This window comes from Vicia villosa, unplaced genomic scaffold (assembly GCF_029867415.1).
Source record: "Vicia villosa cultivar HV-30 ecotype Madison, WI unplaced genomic scaffold, Vvil1.0 ctg.000291F_1_1, whole genome shotgun sequence".
NCBI lineage: Eukaryota > Viridiplantae > Streptophyta > Magnoliopsida > Fabales > Fabaceae > Vicia > Vicia villosa.
In genome coordinates, this window is record NW_026705125.1 from 447,678 (window position 1) to 460,717 (window position 13,040).

General features: G+C 33.4%; 1 protein-coding gene and 1 long non-coding RNA gene across 2 annotated transcripts; both read right to left on the reverse strand.

The window, feature by feature from the left end:
- Nucleotides 1-3,979: 3,979 nt before the first annotated feature.
- On the reverse strand, nt 3,980-6,375 carry LOC131626470 (protein FAR1-RELATED SEQUENCE 5-like). The gene is made up of 2 exons (XM_058897281.1): nt 5,748-6,375; nt 3,980-5,523 (listed from the first exon to the last, which is right to left on the reverse strand). The coding sequence occupies exons 1-2, from the start codon at nt 6,373-6,375 to the stop codon at nt 3,980-3,982; spliced, it is 2,172 nt and encodes a 723-aa protein (XP_058753264.1).
- Nucleotides 6,376-6,382: 7 nt separating this feature from the next.
- LOC131626461 (uncharacterized) lies at nt 6,383-9,502 on the reverse strand. Its single transcript, XR_009291131.1, has 3 exons — nt 9,180-9,502; nt 7,366-9,065; nt 6,383-6,909 (listed from the first exon to the last, which is right to left on the reverse strand). It is a non-coding gene; the product is annotated as an uncharacterized LOC131626461 (long non-coding RNA).
- Between the last annotated feature and the right edge of the window lie 3,538 nt (nt 9,503-13,040).

Consider the following 13,040-nt stretch of genomic DNA (forward strand, 5'->3'; position numbering starts at 1 on the left):
AGGATGATGATTCGGATCATGGGATTGAAGAACAAGCTGCAAATTTAGTTGATAAAGAGGATGATGCAGAACAGCCCGGAAAAGAAGATGATGCAAATCAGCCTGAAAAAGAAAGTCAAGAGAAGCATGGTGATACAGCTGAGATGAATGATTCTGATTGGGGTCAGCCTTCTTTTAGTCTAGGATTCAGTACTCCTATATCATTGGAAGTAGTATTACCAGTGGAAGAAAGTAGAAAGTCACCATCTGATGTGGCAACATACACACTTTTGGAGAACATACCACAAAATGAACAGTTTCCGCTTCCAAAAAGGATCTCAGCATTGTCACAATACTTTAGATCCCCATATGTAATGCAAATGAAGAAGGCAAAATTGAGTGAGGAAGACACACAATTGGTCAACTATGCGTGGACATTGGCAGAAGCAAATGGAGGAGCTATGTACGTTGATTTTTTAATTCCATCCATTTAATATTTTTTTTTAACTTCAATTTTTAAATGAGATTCATTATATTTCATCTCTAATTGATAATGATTTTAGCATGAAGGGAGGTATTGTTCCAAGACAAATGCAAGATGTTAGACAACCTTAACAGGGGATCCTTATTTTGTCTCAAGAAGGATTGTAAGTTAGAGGGGGATGTCATTGGAAACTATTTTAGTTTCTTGAATAAAAAAGAGATGATGAAAGGAAAGATGAAAAGGTTCATATTCCCGGTTACATATGAAGTAAGTATCACATATTGATTAGTTTTAATTAACTAAAATTTACAATATCTTCATTGTTTAAATTCCCATATTAAATGTATTTTGTTATAATTATTTGCACATAGTTTGAGCATGGCGTCAAGATCACTAGACGCAAAAAGGATCATAGAGAAGCCCGTGTAATGGCCGAGTATGCAGAAGATTTAGTAAGACAGCTCAAATACATGGGTTTGAATGATATAGACATGGAAAATCCTGAATATGTAAGTAAATTTTTGCTTAATATTTGTGCTAGTATTGAACATATTGTAAATATATTGTTGTGGCGTTACATCTACATAATAGTATACATAGTTTAAATAGGCGCAAGTTACTGTGCATAGAAAATATGTAGGATAATATTCAATAATGTTTAAGTAATATGTTGATAGTATTGAGTAATCTGTTTTGATTAATTACAAGGTTAGCTATAGCAATCTGTTTTGATTAATATGTTGATAGTATTGAGTAATTTGTACTGAGTAATCTGTATTGAGTAATCTGTTTTGATAGTATTAAGTTCCATGTTGATTATTGTACTCATGAATTCTTTTCATCATTACAGTAAAGTAATTAATTTATTATCTGATGTCAATTAACAATATACTCCATAAAGTCTCTATGTACTATGTAGTAAATAGTACTAGTAGCTTCCCTTAACTTGTTCCATATATGTATGTACCTAGCTAGATTTGTATGCAAATCAGAACATTATTAATTACTGCAGAAGATGTTGCACTTGGGTCTCAAATATCAATATTAGGGGGTTTAGAGATTTATCTTGCAAATGGTGGACCTTGAACTAACCTATCCATATTAAGATAAAGTGTTAAAGAACATATATGTGATGTAGATGAAAGGTTGGTTGGATATTTTGTTTTGAATAAAAACAGTGTTTCAAGTTTCTAGCATGTGTCTACGTGTGTAACAACAATATATACTTCTGGTTGGAATTGTGGATGCATATATACCTAACTTCTCAATTGTTGATAGTATTGAGTAATCTGTACTGAGTAATCTGTATTGAGTAATCTGTTTTGATAGTATTAAGTTCCATGTTGATTATTGTACTCATGAATTCTTTTCATCATTACAGTGGTTTTTCCCAGTTTATTTGAAGAGTCACTATGCTGCATATGTGATTGATTTCAAAGAACAGAGGTTCGGATTTCTGAATAGTTGTGAAAGGTTCACATTTCAAAAAGAAGATGAATGGGAGAACTGGGGGAAGTGGAAAGTGAGATATGGGATGGAGTTGTTAAATGCTAAGAGAAATGAACCTATAGACTTTAGTCAATGGAGTTGGGAGGATGTGAAAGTGCCTTTACAACATGATAGGAAATCATGCGGGCTATTTGTTCTGACATATATTGAGAAATGGGATAGCAAGCAAGCTGCAATTTGGGATTTTTTTAAGCATTGGGATATGATGACAAAGGAAGAGCAAGATGATTTCATGGAGATTCAAAGAGTAAAAGTGCTGCTAGACATCTTGAAGCGTGAGGACAATGAGCTGCTTCAAAACTTGACAAAGTTAGCTCTGACCTTGGCAGAAGAAGAGGCTGCATGTGCTATGGCGGATGACTTGGAGAAAGAAGCAGAGAAGAACAAAAAAAAGGTGAAGACAAAGAAGTCAGCCCCTAACTTGGGTGAAGAAGAGGAAGAATGTTCTATGGCACAAGTCCTTGAGAAACAAGCTGAAGAGGTTGTAGACAAGATCGAGAAAGAAGTCGGGAAGAAGACAAAAAAACTTAGGACAAAAAGGAAAAAAACTATATATTGAATTGTGTAGTAAGACTTGTATGAGCAAATTGTATGAGCAAATTGTTTCTTTAAGCTTAAATTTGGACGAATTGTTTCTTTAATACCAAACATATGCTATATTCATTTTGATGCTGGGACAAGATTTATCATGTGATGATGTATAGTTCTGCATTGTTTCTAGTCAATTTTGTAGTTGTTATATAATGATGTATATTTCTTCTTGAAACTAAATTGAATTTGAATCAGTTATGGTAAATGATATATTGCTTGAATGTGAAACACTGACACAACAAGACTGAGAGGTAAAGATTGAAAATTATGCATTACTGACAAGAAACTGATTTGAATCGGTTATTATAATAGACAATACTTGCTTGTATGTGAATCACTGACTAATGTTCAAAAACCTTAAACCATCCTCATCATATTCACCATTCACAGATCCCCACATTTTGTTATTCACTTTACTTTGTGCCAATGAATCACTGCCTGTAATGCAGTATCGTATACAGCTTTAACACAGCCACATAGATTCAAAACTTTCAACTTTCTACATAAACTAGCAAGGTAAGCCAAAGTTGTGTCACTAAAGGTTGAACAGCCACTGATGTTGAGTTTTCTAAGATCACAACCACTAAAACTATGAATCTAATGAATTTTGCATATATAATTAATTAAAGTGAAAGGACGTATAGTAAGATAAAATAACTATCATCTGTGAGTATTGAGTATTGACTATTGAGTAATACATGCTTAGTATTGATTAATATATGACCAATACATAATTGTTATATTAAAATTTATAATAAGTCTTTTTTATTATAAATACTAAGTAATTTAATAGCAGAAATCTAATAAGAGATGATCTAATGTATTTGCTATATTAAAATTTATAATGAGTCTTTTTATTTAAAATTTATGTATCAATCAGACATTAATATGATTGGAATATGAGAATTTGAGAGATCACACTCTCAAGAATTAAACCTAAATTCAACTTTATAAAATTAGAGATCCAGTTTAGAATTCTTAATAAACTTGTAACAAATTGTCATAAGTTTGTATGAGTTAAATTTCAATGTAATTCTAAAATTAAGACCCTTGACTCAATTTAAGCCTAGTTAGTTACTTCTAGCCACCCCTTATAAATTGAACCAAGCCATTTGCTTCAAACACATGAAGCCATTTATTTCAAAGGCATTCTGCATGTGCAACAGAGAGATTGAAAACACAGAAAAGAGCTATTGCATTAAGTACTTCATGTGGTTATTAAATGAGAAATAAGTTTGCCTATCCAAAGTTATTACTTTAAGCAAATTCAATAGTATGTAGCAGAAGCTAAATTGGCAATAACTAAAACAATCAAATTGTAGAATGAAATATAAAATTTTGCTTACAGTATGATGAAAATTTGAAATAGTAGACTGAAATATAATAGTCTAAAATAATGGAAAGAAATAATGAAAATCAATCAACATTGTTGATTGTTAAATCTAATTTTGTAGCATCTTCTTCTTTCTTTTGTTTCTTCCGCTGTGCGATGAATCTTTGTCTCTCCCTAGCTAACTCATAATCACTTTTGAGCCGTTTCTTAGCCCTGATTGGATTGGGTCTCTTTTTGAAATTTTTTCCACTAGATTCAACTACAACAGGTTCAGCAACACTAGTATCTTTGCAAGATGCAGACCTGGAAGATGAAGGTTGACCGGAAACACCTTTAGCAACAATCAACTCTTCCGCTTGCTTCCCACATTCAATTGCAGCATTAAGAAAAAATTGGCACGCATCAGGGTCCATGCAAACACGGGTTATAATCTGAAGCATAACACCAGAAGCTTGTTGATATCTTTGTGCAAAAGTAGTATCTTGAATACCTCCAATACTGATGGGTTTTAAAGCATCAAGGGATGGACGAATTCCTTTAGTCCAACGCTTCAATATGTAGTGGTCAGGTATGGACTTCAAGGACTGGTATTGGACATAACTCCCTAAGAAGTCTAATATCTTGAAAACATGGCGACATAAGAATCCCCGGTTCTCGAACATCCGACATGTACAAGTAAAAATCTTGTTCCCAATATCTACAGTAACAACCCTCTCATCAAGTCGCAAAGGATCTTGATCATTAGGAAGAAGGTTTTCTGGAACTTCTTCGACCGACATATAAACATTCGCAGCGGCATCATTATCAAAATCCATCTCATCGGCATCACGAACAAGTTGAATTATGAACACTTTGAAAACTCTATTAGAAATTGAACTTCTTGACGTGTCCTCCTCATAATAATATTTGAAAGAAAGATCATATTGCTTGTGAATGAATGCAAACGATGCTGGAGTATACTTGGCGACAACGGACCTCATGAGTTGGCTGTTGGGATAACTGTTTCTTGGCCTAGTATTGGCAGCCTTGAAATCACAATCAGCATGATTATCTCGCATTTTCTCAACCATAACATTGAAATGGATAAAGAATTGCACAAGTGAGTGGTCTGGCTGAAGAAAGTGGCGAAGAAAGGCATTGAACGACTCGCTTAACTGTATGGTCTTCAAACCGGCAGTGAAGTGTGATTTCACCCAAGCAGAAGACCATTGAGTACGATTACGATGAATCTGGACAAGCCAAGTAAATTCAGAAGTGGCTTTACCACCAAAACAATTTTGAAGCATCTTATTCCAATTGAAGTCAAACTCTGCCTCATCATCAACATTCGAAACCAAGTGATGTAGTTCGTCAAGAAATGCACCATTGCAACGAGAGCCTAAGTTGGACTTTGCATTCTCCCCCATGTGCCAAGAACACAACCCATGGAAGACATCGGGGAAGAGGTTTGGAACTGACTTCATCAAAGCAGAAGCTTGGTCTGTATAAATTGTAATGGGTTTCTTATTTTTCATGCACTTCAGGAAAGTGGTAAACAACCAATTAAAACTTGCTGAAGTCTCATTGTAGAGCAGGGCACCACCAAATAATACACTCTTACGGTGGTTGTCAAATCCAAGGAACGGAGCTGGTATGTGTGACAAAAACATATAACGAGAAAGTTAAAACAATTGATGATATCAATCTAAAAGCAGTGTCATACCTAAAACAAAGGATGTTATCAATATATCTTTATACTAATATACCATGATGTAATAATAAATATGGTAGAGAGAATATATCAATGCACTGATAATTACAAAATAAAATGGAAGCTTGATATAATAGTAGTGAAATGAATAGAACACATACCTAATGGGCGATACTCCGTATTTGTTCGATAAGTAGTGTCGAAACTGATGAGGTCACCAAATAATTCATAGTCTTGCTGCATGATTGCATCTGACCAAAAAATACTAGCTATGTTCTCTTCAGAATCTACTTGGATATCATAATAAAATGGCGGGTTCCTCAAAGCTTCGTTTCTAAGATATTCTTGGATAATAGTTGCATCACCAATGACCATTTCCTTTTGTCGAACAGTGGTGAGAAAGTTCTTTAAATCTTGGAAGCAATACCCAAGGTTCTTTGAACCACCAGCTATTTGACGCATAACTTGAAAGGAGGATCTTACAGACATGCCTGATTTTGAATTTATTATAGCAAGTTGTTTTTGAGGCTCACTAATCTCTCGAGCCGATCTCAAGTAATGCGAATGCTCGGGTTTGTGGAGAGGGTGGTTATGAGTAACATTCCATTTGTATATGTGATAACCTTTAACATTGGAATCATACTTCAACGAAATACTAGCTGCGCAACCAGTCCTTTCCTTTTGTCGAACAGTGGTGAGAAAGTTCTTTAAATCTTGGAAGCAATACCCAAGGTTCTTTGAACCACCAGCTATTTGACGCATAACTTGAAAGGAGGATCTTACAGACATGCCTGATTTTGAATTTATTATAGCAAGTTGTTTTTGAGGCTCACTAATCTCTCGAGCCGATCTCAAGTAATGCGAATGCTCGGGTTTGTGGAGAGGGTGGTTATGAGTAACATTCCATTTGTATATGTGATAACCTTTAACATTGGAATCATACTTCAACGAAATACTAGCTGCGCAACCAGTCCTTTCCTCGGGAAGTTCTTTCTCTTTCTGATATTCAATGAGAACAGGAGTATCCGAGTTTGTCTTGTTCTTAGGATCCGCCCGACTTCCGTGCTTGAAACCATGCTTGTTACAAACATAACGGATATATTGCACAATGTCCGTTTTTTTGTTACGAGAATCATAGAAGGAGTGCAAATTTCTTCTCACGCTAAATCCCTTTTCATGAGCGTATTTAGCATAGAAATCCTTGATTGATGAAAGCTCGTGGAAGACAAAATGTTGCCACGATTCTTTATTTTCATCGGAGATTGAACCAACATCTTGAGTGACATTTGTGGAAGACGATATCTCATCCATTAGCAACACAACCTACATAATACAAATTACAACTTTAATAATAAGACAGATAGATATGCATATTCAATATTACACAGTCAAGGTTATTCTATCAAAATATATTGCACATTACTCATGGAATCCTAACATTACTCAACCATATTACACATTACTCGATGAATTCTCGATTAGGTAATCACATATTGCAAGAAAGAAATCAGAAATTGAAGTGGGAATTCTAAAATTCAATTTAATATTATACAGTAGGCAAGGTTATTATATCAAAATATATTGCACATTACTCATGGAAGTATGCAAGGTTATTCTATCAAAATATACATTACTCATGGAATCGTAACACTACTGAACCATAGTACATACATTACTCAATGAATTCTTGAATTAGGTAAAACAATCAGTTCTATAGAAATTCAGAAATTGAAGTGTGAATCATCTAAAATTCAATTTAACAAGTTTAAAATTCAATACCTATGATTTCGTGGATGAAAGTGAGCTGTGAGGAATCACCGGAATGAGTTATTGATGGCGGCGAAGAAAGGCGACGGTGATTAGGTGTTGGGAAGGAAGCATGGCAACAGTGGTGATGTGTTGAGAAGGAAGGATGAAGACGGTGGTGATCGGCGGAGATTGGCGGTGGCGACGGTGCAGCGGTGGCGACGGTGGTGAGTTGAGAAGAAAATGATGTCTGAGTCGTTGAATTAAGAAGGAAAAAATCACCAAAACGTTTTTTTTTTCTGTTTTTAGTAAATATATATATGGTGATTTCTAGCCATTAGATGGAAATATTGATCCAAGGGCTTAGGTTAACTTATGCACCATGCATAAATAAATGTTTATGCATATTCGCAGCTGCCACTCTAAGGGACATTGAGGGGCTAAGATCTTTCAATGATGATATTTTCGAGGGTCATCGTTTGCTAAAGTATCTCTACATTCAAGGGACATGACCGTTATTATTCGTAACGCAACCAAGAGGGGCGTACCCTAGAGGTGAGTGGATGCGAGTGTGTTAAGTTCAGATATTTATCTTTGAGTTAGTGATCTATGTTCAGTTGTTATCTTTCCATACAATCCTATTAAACATTCATCTAACAGTTATAACAGTTATAATAGGTGCGGAAAATAAAATTCTTATGCTATTACATGACTTCGGGATGGGGGGTACATAACCAAAAACAGAGATGAAAATTATTACAAACCAAAAACTAGAAATTAAAATAGACAGAATATACACAAAAACGTATGAATATCCACAAAATAATCCGAGTCCTCAAAGAAGGTGGTACCTCGCAATCAAACAATATTAGTACGGATATATACAAAATAATGCATAAGAAATGATAACAAATTTAATTAAAATTAATTAAAAAAATCTAAAAATTAGCACAAACATTTACATTTTTAAGTTTTTTTTTATATGAGAAATTAAAGTAATTATAATTTTTTATTTTTTATAATATAGAAACTAAAATTTAAACTCTAAGACAATAAAATATTTTTGGTGTTTTTGTATGAGAGACAGAAAATCTAAATTCTAATATCTTTTATATTTTGATATAAAAAAAAAAAAAAACTAACCATAAGACCGTTTTTTGGTACTAAGTAAATAAATAATAAAACAACAATTAAAAAGATATAGTGAAAGTGAGAGACGTGGATGTTCTTATGTCTCAAAAAAAAATTAAAACATCAACCCATCAACAATTGACACGTGACATTGGAAAGGAAAAAAAAATACAAAATTAAATAGAAAAAAGATGAATAAACATTGCAAAAACTCTCTTAAAATTATCAGCCCTCTCCTTTGATTCAAAACACAAAAGATCACACAACAAAGCAATTCAAACAAATAATAAATCGATTAATTCGCCATATATTAATAGGAGAAGCAAAGATGGTTACCGGATTTGCTTCGAAATCTTACGGATCCGTCGTGGTTGAGGAACTTGTGGCCGGAAGCTTTGATCGGAGGGAGTGTGGTGGCGGTTGCGATTTCGTGTACGGAGGGAGATCGAGGCGGCTCGGCCGCTGTGTGCGTGAGGATCGCCGACGTCGGAGCGGTCGCGATTGTCGGATTCGAGGGGCTGCGCCGCTGCTTTTGAAGGTTGCTGTTGGTTGTCAAATGCATCGGTAGCAGTGTTATGCTTCTTCTTAAACATGATGAGATCCTGCTAAAACACAAAAGAATTTTGTAATGTTATGGTTTGTGATTTTGAGGATGATAATTGTTATTGTTTTGATTCTGTAAAAGAAAATCATGTATTTCCAGATTTTGTAATTACATGAATGACAATTTTGTTCTTATGGTTATTAGATCTAAAAAAAACAAAGCTGATGACTGAATTATGCTCATGTTTGGAATGTGTTTTCCTCAAGACATATGTTCTTGTTGATAAAGATGAGCATGAAATTGTGTGGTTGAATCCCTTTTTGTGTTTGAAAAGTAGGTCAGCAGTATATTAGTGATTATTAAACTTGTACGTATGAAAATTATGAGAGAAAAAATAGAAATTGTTAGATGGAACAGAAATTAAGGTATAAGATAATATGTACGTGAAGAATAAAAAAAATGTACACATTACTAATATATAGATGACCAATTTATTCGCCGACAATTATTATCCTACGGTTAAAGTAACCAACAATGTAAAGATAAAAAAAATTGAAATTAAACGGCAGGGGCTTTATATAAAATCATCGGCCTCAGATGTTATTATTGGCCAAAACAAGGTTAAAAAACTGTAGAAATTGTTTATGTAAAAAGCTTAAAAAATGTGGGTGAAATTTGAGAGAATTGTTAGAAAATTGTTGGTTTGAAAAAGGTTTAGAAAAAAGGGTGATTGGAAGAGAATGAGAATTGTTGGTAATTGTTGATGAAAAATAGGTGGATTGCTCTATTTATAGAGTGGAATTAGGTCAAGACCGATCCTAAAAAGGAAATGATCCAACTGAAAAGGCCCATGGACCTTCTTGATCTCCAAGATTAAGAACCTGAACGTACTTGCGTTCAGGTGCAAAAAAAAAGATTAAAAAATAATTTAAAAACATTTGTTTGTGTGAAAAGCTTAAAAAATGTGGGTGAAATTTGAGAGAATTGTTAGAAAATTGTTGGTTTGAAAAAAGTTTAGAAAAGCAGGAATTGAACCTGTGACCTTTTATTTGCAAGCCTTTCATTCTTACCAATTGGGCCATGTTATTTATTTAAAATAAAAAGCCAATTGAAAGTATATGAATCATCGGCCAGCATTTTCTATTTATTAAAATATAAGCAATTTAAGAGTAAACTACTATATTTTAAAATAGACAATTGAATATTTATAAAATTCATGATGTCAATGTAAATGAATCCAAGATTTTTATAAAACTCAATTTTTAAAATAGTTTTGAATTTTTGAAAAGTGCGGGCAAATTTTGGGGTACAACAGCTGCCCCTGTTCAATCTTCTTAAACCTGAAGAGGTAGATTGGTGTTTGTCATTCGTGATCTGAAGGTGGAAGAGGATTGAACACTTAAGTGCCCAAAAATTTGCACTCGTCGGTGCGGGAAATAATGAATGCTGGAGATGGGCTTAAAGATGCCATCTAGATGTTGACAGAGTGTTGTCTGAGATGGGCTTAAAGATGTCATCCAAAATAGATACTTTTTTCAGAATGACTGTGTGAAACAGACGCTTTTCAGGAAGAATCATATATCTTGATTGTATATGATGGATAATACCTTTTTGAGTATTCAGAATGAGTCGTACACTAGACTGTATCTGAAGGAGATATTTAAATAATGTCTTGAAGAAGACTCGGAAGAAATGTCTTAAAAGAGACTCACTAAAAAGGTTCTTATAACAGATAGAAAATTGTCTTAAATAAGACTGTGTTTCAAACAAAACTCAAGAAGAGACGTCTTAAAGAACACAACCTAAAAATATTCCTATAAAGGATAGAAAATTGATTTAAAGAAGACTGTACTTTATACCAACATTCTAAAACCAAACCATATCTTCTACATTTTTTTCCAGATACACAACCTTCAAAACAGTATTTTCATTAACTTTTCAACCCAAAACTCATTGCCAAGCAACAAACATGAAAAGAGAGAGGGAGAAGTTTCAGTGAAATCCAAATCAAACACTTGCCAAAACCATCACAAGAACATGATAGCAAACACAAAGTTCATACAAATTAAAATCATTTTTTTGTGTTGTTGTGTATTTTTGCAGAAAAAAGAAGTAAATAACAACAGCCCCAACATCGATCGTCTTCCATGATACAAGCCCACCGCGAATCACAGGTGCCACACCCTTGCATGAAATCCCAAGAAAACTCCTAAGTCCTAAACCTATTTCATTTTTTCTCCAAATTATGTTGCCACAAAGCACCAAAATGTTGTCTATAGCCCTGCACCAATCCACATTCTTGCTGTCAAAAACATGCACAAAACAACAAAAACCATGTTGTGCAATACACTCCAAAATTCTGCTCCACCCACCTTGTTGCTTAAGCTGCACAATCAGTCCAAGAATTGCATCAAAATGGACTAAGCAAAACATGTATCAAGAAAATAACAAATCAGTTAACTACAAGGGTTCAAATACTCTCCCACTTTCCCCCTAATTTTTATTTCAAACTCTCATCCAAACTCTAATCCTCTACTCTATATAAACACCAACAATCAGCACAAAAAGGGGATTGAAAACTCAGCAGTACCCCTGTAAAATTCTTTCTCCATCATATTCCACATAACACTTGCTCTCATCTTCGCTCTTCAACTGTAAGTGCAAAAACCACCATCACCTCCACGTAAACTCAACATCCAACTTCATCTTGCAACCATTCCAAAGTCACCGAAAAATCACCAACACAACAAGCCTCACAACACCACCACGTGACAACCGTTTAGGATCTCTTTCCGACCGCCACCAGAACTTTTTCTCCACTCGTGAGTTCGGTGTGTTCTCCTCCCGCTCCTATTTTTATTTGTTTTTTTTACAAGTGTATGTTATTATGAGAAATACTTGCATGGACACGAACCTAAATCCAATTTTTTAGTCACAACCAATAGAAAGAGAGAGAATATAAATTTATTTAATATTAATTTCGTTTTTAATTGGCATCATGGGGGTGGTTGAGATAAAAGAGGAGAGAGATAATTTATTTTTAATTTTTAATTAATAAAAAAAATGATTGGTTGTGCGTAAGTACAGATGGTATGGTTGTGTCCATCTAAGTATTTTCCTGTTATTATATTGTAGTTTTGGTTATTTACTTCTAGTTCAAGTTCATTGTATCTGTTACTAGACTTTTGTATGGTTATGTGTTGCTTAACTAATGTTTGGTTATTATGTATATGAATGTGTGTGTTGTCTTTTTGTTATTGTTATTGTTTGGAGAAATGTGTGAGAGATGATGGATATTAAAGAGAGAAAAGAGAGTTCTATTTTGGGTCAGTTTGTTTTGGTTTTTTTAAAAATGATTTTTAGTGTTACCAAAATTTGTGGAAAAAATTTTAAAAAAAAAAACTTTTTATAAAAGTTTCAAATGAAAATTTTGTTTGAATAGTTATTCTTAAAATGTGATTTTAGGTATTTCATCTATTTATGGAAGAAAAAAAATTGGATGTCAAAATTTCAAAAAATCACTTAATTTTGAAGCTATTTCAAATAGATTTTCATAAAAATCATTTTTGAAATACAACTTTTTGAAAAAGTTATGATTTTGACTAAGTTTTGTCTAAAATTATGTATGTTTATGTTATAGGATATCAAATTAAGTGTTTCATTTAAAAAAAACGAATATAAAAAAACTTTTAATATTTTGAAAAACGGTTTTAGAAAATCTATTTTTAAAAATATAAAGAAAAAATCGATTTTTTTAAAGCTGAAACAAAATGGCTCTTTATAAGAGAGAGGAATTGCTTTTACCGAGTTGAAAATTTTAACATATTTGATGGTGCTTGTTATTTATTTTGTCATTTATTAGTGTTAATGTTTGAAGTAAAAAAAGAGTAGAATTTGTGTTGTTACAGAATCATGTGAGAGAAAGGGAGTCACGTGAAATAGGAAGAGAATTAATAAAAGTTTTTTTTTTGTTGTTGTTTTTGTTTCTAGCCTTTGCCATTTTTATTTCAATCTTTTTTAATTATTATTTTGT

Excerpts from the sequence above, each read along its gene's own strand:
- LOC131626470 (XM_058897281.1), bottom strand. The coding sequence starts at position 6,375 with ATGTCTGTAAGATCCTCCTTTCAAGTTATGCGTCAAATAGCTGGTGGT. Across the intron at positions 5,524-5,747 it reads TACGGAGTATCGCCCATTAG|CTCCGTTCCTTGGATTTGAC; the intron begins GTATGTGTTCTA and ends CACACATACCAG.